This window comes from Xenopus laevis, chromosome 2L (assembly GCF_017654675.1).
Source record: "Xenopus laevis strain J_2021 chromosome 2L, Xenopus_laevis_v10.1, whole genome shotgun sequence".
NCBI classification, from domain to species: domain Eukaryota; kingdom Metazoa; phylum Chordata; class Amphibia; order Anura; family Pipidae; genus Xenopus; species Xenopus laevis.
In genome coordinates, this window is record NC_054373.1 from 138310913 (window position 1) to 138327275 (window position 16363).

The 16363-nt window shown below is 42.9% G+C and overlaps 1 protein-coding gene across 1 annotated transcript; it reads left to right on the forward strand.

Annotated features, from left to right (window-relative positions):
- Window positions 1–6734: 6734 nt before the first annotated feature.
- Window positions 6735–14279, forward strand: pcdh8.L (protocadherin 8 L homeolog). The gene is given in 3 exon segments (NM_001092765.1): window positions 6735–9271; window positions 9367–9574; window positions 12050–14279. Coding segments are annotated over 3 exon segments (2994 nt in total). The 5' UTR covers window positions 6735–6895; the 3' UTR covers window positions 12460–14279.
- The last annotated feature ends 2084 nt before the right edge of the window (window positions 14280–16363 follow it).

The window sequence follows — 16363 nt, forward strand, 5'->3', positions numbered from 1 at the left end:
CTCAACTTCTGTCATTTGTTAGTGAGATCAGGAAGGCTCTGCATAAAGTAAAACTGCAGAGGTGAACACCCAGACTAACTTCTAAGGTCTGGAAACTAGAGTATGCAGAAAAAAACCCAAGCAACCACAGGAGAACAAGCAATAATCCACATAGACGGTGCCCTGGGCAAAACCCATCAAATCCAAACACAGCATCCAGCACAACGGCTAAACACCACTATTGGCAAATACATCCTACAGTGTTGGGTTTGTTTTTAAAAATTGATTATTTCCATAATATGTGATTTAGGGAAAAGTTAATGTGTATAAGGCAATCATTAATGAAACTTACGAGACCACTCAAAGCTCACTGAACCTACTGCCAGTCAGAAGCTGGAAGAAAGCAGAGAACTGTTTTGGCTCTTAGCAGTTGCACCTGACATGCCTGGAAGTAACCCAATGGAAATATAAGTGGGTGCTAGTACATTGTGTGCCTCATGCATTGACACATTGACAGGTGCATACAAAGATTCAAATATCTGAGGGAAACCATGGAGCCCATAGAGTTGTATGGATGAATTTTTAAAATAGGATCTGACAAATAAACAATAAAAATGAAGAAGGGCAGGATTATTAGCATTACTTAAATGCTCTGTGTTCTTGCTCTGCTCAGTTCTGCACTGCACTTAAATGTACTTAGAGTTATGCTTTCGAGCTCTCAGCTTTAATCTTCTCGGTGCCTGACCACTTGGATATTGCCAAGCTTGGTGTTGGTGTTGTTAGACAAAACATGGCATAAAGTAGATCAAAGTGAAACCTAGAAAAATAAAATTTACTGTGCTGGCAATATACTTTTATGCCAGTGCCATAAATTCGGTGGATGCACCGAATTCACTATTGCGGAGTCCTAAACCTTTCCTGAATGATTTGGCTGAATCCCACACCGAGTCCAAATCCTAATTTGTCTATGCAAATACGAGTAAGGAAGGGCAAAAGAGAACTATATGTGCAGTGTGCAAAAAAAAGCAATATCTTTGTCACGTGATTTTAAGAACTGTGCAAGGAACTTGGATTCAGCCAAATCCTTCTGGAAAAAGGCAGAAGACCAGCTGAATCTTGAACTGGATCCTGTATTTGGTGTTCCCCTACACAGTAAAAGCTTGACTTGTTTATTTGTCTTTCCTTAAATTTCAGCCAATTGTCCAATATATAGACAGAGGATATTACTTACCTAATCACGATATATTTGGGGTTTGTTAAGATATTGATCAGTCCAGGCTTAAAATCTCACCGCAAGAGGACCCAATTGCATTGGTAAATTGGATGAAGACATGCTCATCTGATGAACTGGAGGATCTTGCATGGTATGGCCAAATGAACTGCCCCACAGAAAACAAGAGAAACTATTGACATCTAGTTCAAGGAGCAGCTACTAATTCCTCTGTATGACATGAGTCTAAAATTATTCTATCCCCTCCCCATCCATCAGACCTTGAGACAGATAATCTGTTTTGCACCAAGTATTGTATTGCAGTAGCTACTGGACAAATGCCTCTATCATTGCACAACTAAGGAATTGGGAACAGATGTCATTCGTTTGCTGAACACCGGAAATTACAACAGGCAGACTTCTAAAATATTTGGCGCAACTGTGATTCATTTGCGCAGGTACAGGTGCAGTTGCATCCAAATTGATGAACCAAATGCAATAGCTCTGGATGAAGCACAATTGAGTCAGAATCAATGTAGGGCAATTGCATCTGATTCAATGCTCTGCAATGATGCATGAATTTTGGGAAAACTTTGTGCTTTGCCTTCGAAATTTCACTTTAGTGACAGCATCAGAGTAAGTCTGGTGTGCAATGCATGGGCACTTGAAACTGTATAAAAATCCCACCAGGAGGAGATTGCATTGGTATGTTGAGACCATCCTTTTCTGCTGATTCCCCTAGTCCTGCAATATGATCTGGTTATTGCCCCCCAACATCCAACAATTGGATCTGCCCAATTACTCCAAGTATGTGGCCGTTTTAAAGAGGAGTGAAACCCAGTACAACCACTGTAGTGTAACCTCCCAGCTATACCACAAAGCTCCCCCAAAACAGCCCGCTTTGCCAAACCTGTTCGCAAAAAGAAGAGTAGCACAATGGGTTTGGCAGGTGTAATCTTACTCCACTTATTCTTCTCTTGGAAGTGATCATCAACAATCACTATTGTTTCCAAGAGAAGCTCAATTGGCACAAGAAGGAGCATATGAACCCTGGAAAGGAGGTTTTATTTGGGGGGAGGTTGAGGTGGTGCAGTTCTGGGGGTGACCATTACATCAGTCATGGGTTTTGTTTTCCTATAAGTCTGTATATTTATCTCTGTAAGGTAATAATATTATAATAGGTTCCAATGAGACTGCACATGAGGCAAACTGTCAGTTTTTTCCTTACTTAAAAAAAACATTTTTAAAGAGTTAATATTTAACTCACTAAATGCGAATGTGGAAAGGAAAAATTTAAATAACCACAGGAGGGGCTGCTCTTTGTTTGTGCAGGCTCGCTCTATAGGGTGCGTTCTGTAGGGGGCGCGTTTAATCATTTTCAGAATTTATATGGATGTTTGACTCTTTTGTGGGAGGCTAAACTTTTGGCAGTTCTTTTCATCAATGCAGCCTGACAAACCATACAGCTAGAAATTTCATATGTAGAATGCCCTGCTAGTAGTAGCAGTATCTTAAAGTGGTGCACACTCTAAATTAGTGAGCCCCAACCACTGGCTCACGAGCAACATGTTGCTCACCAACCCCTTGGCTGTTGCTCCCAAGAGCATCAAAGCAGGTGCTTATTTTGTAATTCCTGGCTTGGAATCAAGTTTTGGTTGCATAAAAACCAGATGTAATGCCAAACAGAGCCTCTTGTAGACTGCCAGTCCACATAGGGGCAACCCATAGCCAATCAATAGCCATTATTTGACATCTCCATGGACTTTTTCATGCTTGTGTTGCTCTCCAACTCTTTTTTACATTTAAATGTGTCTGACGAGTAAAAAAGGTTGGGGACCTATGCTCTAAATAAAGAGCGGGAATGTTAATCCAGGGTTTTTATGGATTAAAGGGCAAATCAACATAAAAATATGCCTAATAAAAGAAAACATCATTCTTAGCAACGTTCCAATACACATTAATTAAAAGGGAGGTTCACCTGTTGGGTAATTGTTAATATGTTATAGGACAGCAACTTTTGAATTGGTTTTCATTATTTATTTTTATAGTTTTATAGTTATTTGCCTTTTTCTTCTGACTATTTGCAGCTTTCAAATACACTTCGCTGACTCCCTTCTAAAAAACAAATGCTCTGTAAGGCTACAAATATATTCTTATTGCTACTTTTTATTACTGATCCTTCCGTTCAGGACCTCTCCTATTCATATTCCAGTCTCGTATTCAAATCAATGCATGGTTGCTAGGGTGATTTGTACCCTAGCAACCAGATTGCTGAAATTGCCTATTGGAGAGCTGCTGAATAAAAAGCTAAATAACTAAAAAACCACAAATAATAAAAACTTAAAACCAATTACAAATTGTCTCAGAATATCACTCTCTGCATCATACTAAGTTATCTTAAAGGTGAACAACCCCTTTAAAACATTGTCAGTGCTTTTAAAGTTATTTCTAAAAACATTTGTTATTGAAAGCAGCATTGGCTTAACTCCTGGTTGTTACTTTTTAAACAATGTTGCAAAAGTCTTGGCTCCCCAGCAAAAACAGGTCTGTTAATCAGCTGCCTTGAATTACATTGTATCAACAGTCTGAGCCACCAGAGCAGAGAATAGAAAGAGACAGACACTGCTTTTAATAGCAATACATATACAAATAACTTAAAAACCATAGAAAATATGTAATGAATGTATAATGCAAAGTTGCTTAGAATAATGTCTTCTTTTATTTAGGCAAATTTTTTTGGGGGGTAAACTTGCCCTTTAAAGAAGGCTTGATAGAGGGTCCAGTAGGGCCCGAAACATTGCCCTTTGTGTGTTTGTATATGGGCTAATTAATCACTGAAGATTTTTGCAACACTACTGGATTTTTTCACTGGATGCAACAATTGACCCAGCTAGCAGGCAAGGGTCTTCCGGTCTAGCACCTGGAACCTGCACAGGTGGATACAAGAGGGTAGGGCACTCCTAATTATTGCTATTGACTTGCCCTTTAAAGGAGAATTCAACCCTTTAGCAAAAAAAAAGAACCCTACCCCCCCACCCCACTTAGACCCCCCCCCTCCCCCAGCCTAACTGCCTCCCCCCCCCGGGAAATGCCCCATACTTTTTATTTACCCCTGTGCACAGATTCAGGCATCGGAGATCCACTCTTCTGGGTCTTCGGTAACCAGAGATGGAGACCGGTGAATCGGGGCATGCGCAGTTGGAGCAATTTACCAGTTTGTGACAACCAGGGCTGGGCCACGCCGACCAGGCGCCCCAGGCAACCCAGCCAGCCGTGGCGCCCCTTCCACCGTGCGCGCTGGAAGACTGACCGGCACCCCCTTCCGGTATGCTCTCCTCCTGTTCCGGCCCTGGTGACAACTGCACATGTGCCAAAATGGACGGAAATTGACAAAGTGCCGGAAGAAGACACAACAACTTGGAAGATGGCTGCGGTGAACTCCAATGCCTGAATCTGTGCAGAGGGGTAAAAAAAAGTTAGGGGCATTTCCCCGGGGGGGGCGGTTAGGCTGGAGGGAGGGCGGTTTACGTGGGGTGCGGGAGTAGGGTTTTTTTTTTTTTTGCTAAAGGGTTGCATTATCCTTTAACAGTTGGTTAGTTAGGAATATAAATAGATATATTGTTACACTATAATGATAATGTAACTATTGACCTGAAATGTATAGCTCTGAAGCAAAGTTTTCTTTTACTGATACTTACAGTATATATATATTGATAATGTAGATGCAATGTTGGCAGAGATGTCTGTAGACTAGCAATTAAAGAAAGGTTCAGGTACTATGTAACATATTGCTGCTGGCAGATAGTGATAGAAAGAGTATTATTATTTAGTTTGAGACAAAAAGGGAGAGAGAGAGAGAGAGAGAGAGAGAGAGAGAGAGAGAGAGAGAGAATACATGTAGGATACTAATAATAATGGTTATAATAATAGCTGTTGTACAGAGCAATTCCAAATATTGGAAATAAATCCAGAAATAGGTGAGACAGCAGTTTTCTATGTTTAGGTTGCTGTCATAGGGTTCAATCATATCTGTACAGTGCACACAAGTGTATGATATTGTGTATATGAATAGGTTATAGCCATTAATTGATCGACCCCCCATAGAGGAGCCCGATGTGATTGCACGTGCTGCATGTTCCCGCGGAGCCCAGTTAGTAAAGGCTTGGGACCAGTCCCAGGATAGTCAATGTGGGAGCTTCTCCCATGTAACAGGCAGATGGTTGAGTCCCTCACGGTTCGTGCCAGGTTGAACCTCCTGCTGGGGTTTTGTTCTTCTGGAACGAGACTGGTGTTGCTTCCCAGAGAGGCCCTGTTAGAAGAAAGCGCAAATCCGCTAAATAGGCAGAACTGAGCATCAGGGGCAATGGCACACTAAATGCATTCTAATATGACAAAGCCATTGTGTCCCATTCAGCGCCCATCATCGTTTAGTGAAAGAGTTATAGCGCTGATTGGCTCTGAATAGAGGAGCAGAATGGATACATGTGGCGTTGGCTCATTAGATTCATCTTAGCGCAATTCCTCAGTGGAAACTGTTCAACTTTCTTCCCATGTGGCTGTCATACACACATAATACAGATATGCACACATATAATACAGATATGCACACATAATACACACATAATACAGATATACACACATAATACACATATAATACAGATATACACACATAATACAGATATGCACACATATAATACAGATATGCACACATATAATACAGATATGCACACATAATACAGATATACACACATAATACAGATATACACACATATAATACAGATATGCACACATAATACAGATATACACACAATACAGATATACACACATAATACACACACTGGAGCCGGGAAGTGTCCAGCCTAGCGCGCTATGATATCCCCGCAGCTAACGAGCGCTTCATGAGCCTTTCATACAGTCTGATCTTTCCAACCCTTCCCAAATCTTCTCTTAATCCTATTTGGAACATTGAATTCTTCCCTTAGTCTCTCCAGTGCCCAGGACTAAAGGAGGCCACTCGGGAGGGGTGACACGCACGCTGAAAGAACCCCACAGTCATTTGAAAAGCAAATCGCAAACTCTGATCCGCAGATCTCACGCGACTGAATGACTATTGTGCGCACAGATTTGAATAAAATAAATACAGACTAATCCTTCAGTCTCGTTTAGGGGGCAACTCAACTGGCATCATTATTAATGCACTGGGTTGTCAGGCAGATCCTGGCCTCTCACAGCAACTAAATACTCAACATATATATCATTTTGGAATTCCTCTATCAGCTCCCTATAAAACAAAGACCGAACACTATTCAAGAGAAACAATAAGAGACTTCAGAATAATAACCCTTTTATCGCTCAGCAGCCTTGGCAATTCATCGCAGGTCCTTTGCATGGCACACTTAGAGGCAATTGAATAGTTAACTCCAGGCTATGGGAAGAATTCAAAAGGCTAGAGTGAAAAGGAGCGCCGTGATTGGCTGCTCCCGAGCTCATTTACATGTCTGCTACTATAAAACCCATCGGAAGAGTCGCCAGACCCGCGTAGAAGCGCAGACTCTGTACAAGGAAAGAGGCGACAGGAAGATTTTGTTGAAGGATTTTGCAGCTGTTATGAGGGGAAAATCATACTCCTGCCTGTGAGAAATTTCTCCTCCATTGCAAAGTCTTCCTAAAAGTTGATAAGACAGACTATAGAAGATCTTTGGAGAAATGGGGAGACGTTACCTGTGGATGGTGTGTGTGTGCGTCTGTCTGTCGGTGAGTCGGTGCAAGACCGTGCGCTACAGGACTTATGAGGAGGATGAACCTGGCACAGTGATAGGGACTTTGGCAGAAGATCTTCACCTGGAGGGAGAGGGAAGTTTCCGACTGATGAAGCAGTTTAACAATTCCCTTATTCACGTCCGTGAGAGTGACGGGCAGCTGAGTATTGGGGAGCGGATAGACCGGGAGCGAATCTGCCGACAGTCCCCTCACTGTACCCTGGCTCTGGACGTGGTGAGTGTGGCCAAGGAGCAGTTCAAGTTGATCCACGTGGAGGTGGAGGTGAGAGACATCAATGACAACAGCCCTCGCTTCCCCGGCGCAGAAATACCCGTGGAGGTGTCTGAGAGCGCCCCGGTGGGCACCAGGATTCCTTTAGACATCGCTACTGATGAAGACGTGGGGGTCAATTCCATCCAGAGCTTTCAGATCTCAGAGAACAGTCACTTCAGCATCGACGTGCAGACCCGGGCGGATGGCGTGAAATACGCAGACTTGGTGCTGATGAAAGAGCTGGACCGGGAGAGTCAGTCCGCTTATACCCTGGAGCTTTTGGCTATGGACGGCGGGAGCCCATCTCGCTCTGGCACGACGATGGTTAATGTGCGAGTGTTGGACTTTAATGACAACAGCCCGGTGTTCGAGAGGAGCTCGGTGATGGTTGAGCTGATGGAAGACGCGCCCGTGGGACACCTGCTGTTGGACCTCGATGCACTCGACCCCGACGAAGGTGCCAATGGAGAAATCGTGTATGGCTTCAGCCCGCAGGTCCCCCAGGAGGTGCGTCAGTTGTTTAAAATCGATGCCAAATCTGGTCGCCTCACTCTTGAAGGTCAAGTTGACTTTGAGACGAAGCAAACGTACGAGTTTGATGCCCAAGCGCAAGATATGGCTCTGAACCCCCTGACAGCCACCTGTAAAGTCATCGTGCGAGTCATTGATGTGAATGATAACGCCCCGGTCATCGGCATCACCCCCCTCACCTCTATCAGCGCCGGGGTCGCCTACATCACCGAGGCGGCTGCCAGGGAGAGCTTTGTAGCGCTGATCAGCACCACGGACAGGGACTCCGGCCAGAACGGACAAGTTCACTGCACTCTCTATGGGCACGAGCATTTCAGGCTGCAGCAAGCCTATGAGGACAGCTACATGATTGTCACCACCTCTGCCCTGGACAGGGAGAAGATAGCCGAGTACAACCTGACAGTGGTGGCCGAAGACCTGGGCTCGCCCCCGTTTAAAACTGTCAAGCAGTACACTATTCGGGTGAGCGATGAGAACGACAATGCCCCTGTTTTTGCTAAGCCGGTGTACGAGGTCTCAGTGCTGGAAAATAACGCCCCCGGGGCTTATATCACTACTGTAGTGGCCAGGGACCCGGACTTTGGTCACAATGGTAAAGTTATTTACAGACTGGTGGAGACTGAAGTGATGGGGGCCCCGATTACAACTTACGTCTCGCTGGACCCTGCGACTGGCGCAGTCTATGCACTGAGGACTTTTAACCACGAGATCCTCCAGCAGTTGGACCTGAGAATCCAGGCGAGTGACGGAGGGTCCCCCCAGCTCACAAGCAGCGCGATCATTAAGGTGAAGATCGTGGACCAGAACGATAACGCGCCTGTTATCGTCCAACCAGCCCTGTCCAACGGGTCCGCAGAGGTCGTGGTCCCATCCAGAGCCCCGCACGGCTTTCTGGTCACCCACATTAAAGCTAAAGATGCCGACGAAGGGGTTAACGCCGAGCTGACCTATAGCATCGCAGATGAAGGCAGAAATGTGTTCACCATTAATAAAGCCACTGGGGAAGTCTTCCTGGTCGCAGATGTCAGTGAAGCCATTGGACAGGTGTTTAGGGCCACAGTGAGTGTGAGTGACAGCGGGAGGCCCCCTCTATCCAGCACGGCCACCATCACTTTCCTGGTCACGTCGGCGACCCCTCCAATAAACCCTGAGCTCATGCAGCCGAGTTCCTGGGAGGAAAAAGTGTCCCGGTGGGATGTGCCCCTCATCGTCATCATTGTCCTGGCTGGCAGTTGCACCTTGCTCCTAGCGGCCATTATCACTATCGCAACCACCTGCAACAAACGCAGAAAGGAGAATAAAGGTGACAGCAAGAACCCGAGGGACATCTCTGAGCTGGAGAAAGGGGAGCAGGATGATGACGAGGGGCTTATTAGCAGCCAGCAAGGGAATCTGTTTGACACCAGGCCTTTTACTGGCACAGAAGTACCACCGACCCCTGAGGCTCCCGCTACAGAAGAAACATTCGGCAGCTGTCTGTACGACCCCCAAAAGCGACTGCGCACCACTAACAGCGAGGTGAGGGCCTCGGTCATTCGTTTGGGCTTTGGGGGGTGGTGGGGACAATATCAGCTGCTATTTCCAGCTTCTAACCTCTCTTTACCCCCCTACAGAATTACACCCCAGCTCCTGTCTTCAGCAAAGACACCGGCCCGACGGTAACAGTCTGGAAAGGGCACTCGTTTAACACTATCCCCCTGCGGGAGGCTGAGAAGTTCAGCGGAAAGGACAGCGGCAAAGGTGACAGCGATTTCAACGACAGCGATTCTGACATCAGCGGAGACGCACTGAAAAAGGATCTCATTAACCACATGCAGACAGGTGAGACTGAGGTGACGTGCGACAATAAAATGCTTCTGTGGCGGCTGACAATGCACTGGGCGAGCGATGAGTTCATTTACTTTGTGCGTAAAAATATGAAACACTTGGATGATTTTTAAACCACAATTTCAAACATCCTCTTATTGTTTGCGTTTTGTTCGAAAGTTAAATGCCACAGCAGCTGCAAGCACAGGTATATATATGTATATATTGGGTTCACCCACCACTATGTAGAATTGATCCCAGAGAGGCTATATTACTGTACTTTTGGAAAATCCTATTATCCAGGTATCCAAGGAACTCTGTTAGATGTGCTGCTGAACAGTTTATACATTTTCTGTAATTGTATTGCCATGTGTTACTTTACACAGTGCCTGTACAGCTTGCACAGATATACCAAGATGGTGTCAGTTTAAATAGATGGCCAGGTACATTCTCTGCTGAATTTTGCCTTCTCAATATCATACATGTGACCCAGTCCTCCTAATACAATTTGAACAGCTAGGGTTCTGTGCTGCCATTGTACATACTGTAAGGATAGTCAGACACACCTGGAAAATGTAAGGTGCTTTTGGAAAGCTTGTGTGCTGCAAAGGCAAGGTCAGTACAAGGTGATACACTGAGTGACTTCTGTGCTCCCATCATTAGGCAAAACTGCACTGCATGTAAGAACAAAGCTATATCCTACCATTAAATAAACACATGTTGATAAAATACAGTATATATCATTGGCAGCAGGCTCTTTTTCTCTGAATATTTGCCACACTCTCCCTTCATCATACACTGCATTCCCTGATACATCTTTAAGTTTCCAACATTCTGTTTTAGTTCAGTCATTTAAAATGAGTGTACATAGCCATATCTGTTGTGTACATCTACCACCAACAAAACCCTTAAAAAAGGAAAAAGCTTTTTTCTTTTTCTAACTGGATTCTTCACTATTTTGGCTAAAGCAGAATTTTGGAATGCGTCACAGAGGAAACAGTAACAGCGATGACATGGATCTTATGTAGTTTTAACCCATGCTGTCACTCACCTGTTACAGTTCTAGTACATTATTGAAACAGTGATACTTCAGTAATACTGGGACATCCCTAATGCCTGCCACACAACTGTTTAGTAAACCAAAAGATAGAAATAGCAATAGTTTCAGTTGCACTAGCAACATTGCAGGTAGACATATGAGAGAAGGGAACATTTAATATAATGGCAACAGAAATGTAAAACAAACCCAATCTATCAATATCTTTCCCTTTTTTGCATTGCATTTGCAGTAAAGTCAATGAGGGACTATTAAAGGAACACATTTATGCACAATTGTGCACTTGTAGGTAAACATGGAGGCTGCCATCTTGTATCCTCACTAGCCTGATTCTTATAAAGCAGAGATGGGCAACTGGAGGCCCTGCAGCTCTTGTTGCACTACATCTCCCAATTTTCAACCCCAGCAAAAGGTTGGCAGGGGAATGCTGGGACGTGTAGTAAAATATGCCTCCTGATACTCTTCACTGTTCTAGAGAATAATGCATAGAGTGCCTCTAGAGGTTAAACGTACATGGTGCACTTCCAGTGAGATGAGACGATAGAGAGAAGCTGAAAATTGTAATTCCACAGCACTAACTGACACGTATAGTATATACTGATACACAGAATACAATAGTCATGCTCTTCATACCCAAGAGTTTATTCATGTTTAATAATAATAATGTTTGTCTTGTTTTTTTATGCACCAACCAGAGCATCACAATGGAAATGATTTCCAAACACTTTTCTCAGTTGAGTTCTTTTCAGATTGTTCACCAGAAATAAAGACTTTTTTTCAGGTGCTTTCCATTTTTCATTTTTTACTGTTTTCCCACAATTATAGTTTAAAGTTTAATGTTCTCGTCGCTAGTGTTTCAGTCTGGCAGCTCAGTGATCCAGGAGTATCTGAACTGTTACAATTTGGTACATTTAGTTGATACATTTCTCAGCAATATCTGTGGACTATTAACAACTATTGTATCAATTCTATCAGCTGCTTTTAATGAAACTCAGGGATTCTGCTCAGCAGGGACAAAGATAGCAAATGTCTCAACTAAATGTATCAATTTAGAACAGTTAAAGAGTCGGCGACCCCCCATCCCAGAGCTGGTTTAGAAGGTGAAAAATCTATCAATATTAGAAAAAACGATCACAAATAGAAAATGGAAAGTAATTGCAAAAAGTCTTTGAAGGTGAACAACCCCTTTAATCATACAGTATATAATAATAACATTTGTCTTATTTTTTATGTACCAACCAGAGTATAACAATGGAAATTATTTACATGTGGGAAACAGGATATATTCTGAAAATTCCAGAAAATATCATTTGTTCATACATAATAATAACATTTATCTTATTTTTTTGCACCAACCAGAGTATCACAATGGAAATGATTTACACTTGGCAATTAGGAAATATTCTGAAAGTTCCATATCTTTTGTATTGCAGGATTATGGGCATGCACAACGGAGTGCAAGATCCTGGGGCACTCAGATCGCTGCTGGAGTCCATCTTGTGGCAGACCACCCAATCCCCATCCCCCCACAGTGCACACTGGACAGCTCTCAGTCTCCAGCTTTTGCAAGAGCACGTCGCTGCCTCGTGATCCTTTGCACAGAGATAACTACTACCAGTCCTCTCCAGCTCAGGCACACCTTCCCAAATCAGGGGGACTTCAGAGCGTCTATGAGAAAGTACTGCCCAAAGACTATGAAAGCAGGACTCTAAATCTGCTCTCCCCGCCAAGGCCTGGAAGACTCCCTGACCTCCAGGAAATCACAATGCCTCTGTATAAGTCCCCGGGCACCACAAGATACATGTCTCCAGATGACAGTACCTGTGAGCAGGATGAACTTTAAAATTATTTATCTCTAACCCTAATATGCAGACTTACACAACTGGGTGTTTAAGGCTTTGTGAGTCCAAATGTTTAAGTTATTTACTAGAGTAGGGAGCTTGTTATACAGCGGCAAGAAGATTAAACCCCTTGCTGTTTTTACCTACAGTGTTCTAAGGGCCAGAAATAATGCAGTATTACTAGGTCTGGTTTGGGAAAACCACTGGTGTACATTGTATATGCAACTGAAAGTATGGAGAGGATAAAATCCAAACTGGGCCTATACATCTAGGTCTAATAAGAGTGTCAGATCAGGCTGGTGACAGGACACATTGGTCACAGTTCTCCCTACTGACACATCAACATGTAAAAATGTATTATTTAGATGGTAACATACCACAATGCTCTGACACATATACAAAGAGGTGCTTAGCTCAGGAAATGTAACATATTGGTCCGTCAGTCACTCACAGATCAGCCAGACTAACCATGTCTGTTATGAACTGATCAGAAAAGTCGAATGATTTAATCAGCAGATTGGCTTATTGAGTCCATGCTCATACAATATGGCTTTTCAGTGACCAGATCATTCAGATTCAAATGATCAGATAATTGACTTTGTGGGTGACTGTATTCTGCTCTTTGGTGCAAGTTACCATTCCATCAACCATTGCATTTACTGGCCCTTAGTCACTTGGGGTTCTCTAGCTAAGATAGCCATATTGTGAGCTGGTGAGGAAACAATGGGTCCTTCTCTAAGCTATACAATACACATGATCATGTAGTACAAAACAGGACATATGAAAACAGAGGTGGTGTAATTCTGGCACAATATCTGTTCAATGAAATCATTCTATTGGTTTCTATGGAACAGTGACTTGTTTCTCATTATAACTGTTTCTTATCAGAATCTCCCTACTTCTCTTTTCATACATGTAGCTGTTTTGGGTTCTGAAAAAAGAATCCTATTAAACCTAATGTGTGAGGTTAAACAAGACGTAAGTTTAGCAAACACAACCTCTGTAATACTGTCTCCGTTGTGATCCGAAAAAGGGCAATTAAAATAGTAATATATTTAATATATTTTACCCATTTGTTAGGATAAATGACAAATGTATTCTTGTACCTGGCAAAGCAGCTGTGCATGTACAGTAGAATGACATAAACCGATGCATACGCTGAGACAGAGGGAGGAATCAATCTTACCCTGGTGCTGAGCAGAAAACACAGAAAAGTCTCATGTTTTCCAAACACATTCTTTTATAGGGAATTTTAGTACAGACCAGGGGTATTTTTTTTGCATGTGGCAAAAAATGTTAATATAATCTTCCCAATGTGCCTTAAGAAAGATCAAAAATAAAACTGTAGTGATACATTCCTGTCAGGCAAATGCCGTTTGGGTTTTCCAAACAAAAATAGGGTTTCTTTTTCTGTTTATATAATTTTTATGAAATGTGCAGTATTTAATTTTTTTTACCACATTCATTCCCTTAGCTGACATTAGGCTTGCCATTTGGTAGTGATTCTAACTATGAATACTGTGTACTTGTAATATGTTTGTAAATAGTCAAAAAATATGTTCTATTTTTATATTTATAAAAAAAAAATATTCAAAATGGAATCTATTGCCAAAGGAACTATTGGTGTAAATACAACAGTATACCTTAAGTCACTCAAAATGTATATGTTTCAATGTACATTTGAACAGTTATCTCAAAGATTTGACTTGCAAAGTGTGACTTGTAGTTTATGCACTTGTGGTTCATTGAAAATGTTATTTAACTACTTTATACTTCAGAAAAATGTCACCATAAAACACTCTAATAAAGTATTTGTGACTTCTGTGAAGCACCCTACTGCAGCCTCTCTTATCAAAAACAGAGACCCAAGGCCTTGTTAATGAATAATTACCAAGCATTTGCAGATAAATTCATCCCCCATATGAAATGCGCCTGAAAACAAGCCACAGGCAGGTAGAAACGAATAACCACAATAACCAACAAATACGTATAATGATGGAACACTGATCAACACTATAGGGGTTATGTAATAAAAGGCACTAAGTTTGCCCAAGAGCAGTGACCCATAGCAACCAATAAGAAGGCAGCATTTACTGGTCACCTGTTTAAAAGCAAATATCTTATTGGTTGCCATGGGTTACTGCTCATGTAATTTCTCCTACCGCACCCCTGTAGTTCACCAATCCTGCAACTGGTGGTGCGTTTCTTCCGTTGACCCGGCCGGGTCCCTTAGCAACGTATGTGTATAGAAAACGGATCCGCACACACACTGGTTAATGCAGTCGGGGAGTATCCCCTTTTATTTAGCCACCAAACATTCAATGTTTCGGGGGGAACACCCACCTTTCATCAGGATCAATGAAGGGTGGGTGTTCCCCCCCCGAAACATTGAATGTTTGGTGGCTAAATAAAAGGGGATACTCCCCGACTGCATTAACCAGTGTGTGTGCGGATCCATTTTCTATACACATACGTTACTGCTCATGGGCAAACTTAGTGCCTTTTATTACATATGGGGAATGTATTTTCTCTTTGTTTAAAAGTATTTTGTAACTAAAGAGACCCTTGATGATTAGTCCTTGTTACATTTTGAACAACAATGTGAACAATTGGAGGAGGGGTTGTCCAAAAGTGCTTTAGAGTAGGGCCATACAACAAGGATCTCAGCCTGTGGAGAAATGCAGGCCAACAATCCGCTGCCCTGCTGCTCCTCTTCTTCTGCCCTGCCTGAATGCGGAATCATTACCTCCGCTTGGGTGCAGGCAGACACGGTGGATTGGTGTGGCTTAGCCTTATGTAGTACACTTTTCAGCTTCTCCTTTGCACATCCTTTATCTTGTGCTGTATCACAATCTGTTGCATCTTTACCAGTTAATGGGGTCGTTTATAGTAATGTGTGGGTGAAGTTTCCCTCATCTCACACCTGACCCTGAAGCTCCCCCTCCCAACCTGAGTGCAACCAGATCCGCTCTGTCCCCTCTATTTATAGATCCACGCCTGTCCTGCCATACATTTATAAATTCAGGGGCCGGAAGCCAGAAGCTGGCAGTGTGAGGTTATGGGTGGAAAGAGCGGAAGGGAGCACTCGGCGGTGAAGGTTTTTGGCCTGGCCCGCATATCACTAGTTGTTCACCTTCCAAACACTTTCTCAGTTCAGCTGTTTTCAGTTGGGCTACCCTCTCTGGTGTTTCTTTCTGGCAGCTCAGTAATCCAGGTGCAGATACTGAACTGTTACCATTTGCTACATTAGTTGATACAGTTCAATGTTAGCAATTATTGTGTCCATTTTATCAGCTGCCTTTAATAAAGCTGAGGAGTTATGCTCAGTAGGGTTGAAGTTAAGAAATGTATCACATTAAAACAGTTTTCAAACACACGAGAAGAGTTAAGAAGGAAATGGAAAAAAGTAATTTCTGGTGAACTATTAGAAAATAATGGAACTTAAATTTAGTATACTCTAATACAGGGGTGTCCAAACTTTTTGCAACGAGGGTCAGATTTGGTGAGGTGAAAATGTGCGGGGGCCGACCATTCAGTCTGACATCCATCCGAGGTAGCTAGTTTGCGATCAGGATCATTCACTCCTGGAAATGAACGCTTACACGGCATTTACTGTAGGAAGTGGAAAAATGGAGTCTGTTTGGACATTCCTTCTAGTGGGGTTTTTGGAAATAGTCATAGCCTGTATTCTCCGCTCCTCATTTAAACAAGGAATAGCGTAGCCATAGCAGTAATATTTGGGCTTATTAGTCATTAGTGAAATGATCTGCCACTTGGTCTATGCTGCCTGTGTGCTGAAGGTGTTGGCAATAGACATGTACTGGCACGTAGTGATGCGCCGCTCTCGCATACGTCTTTAGTTTACTGTACTGGCACGTCAGTACTTCTATTGCACCTTCAGCCCTA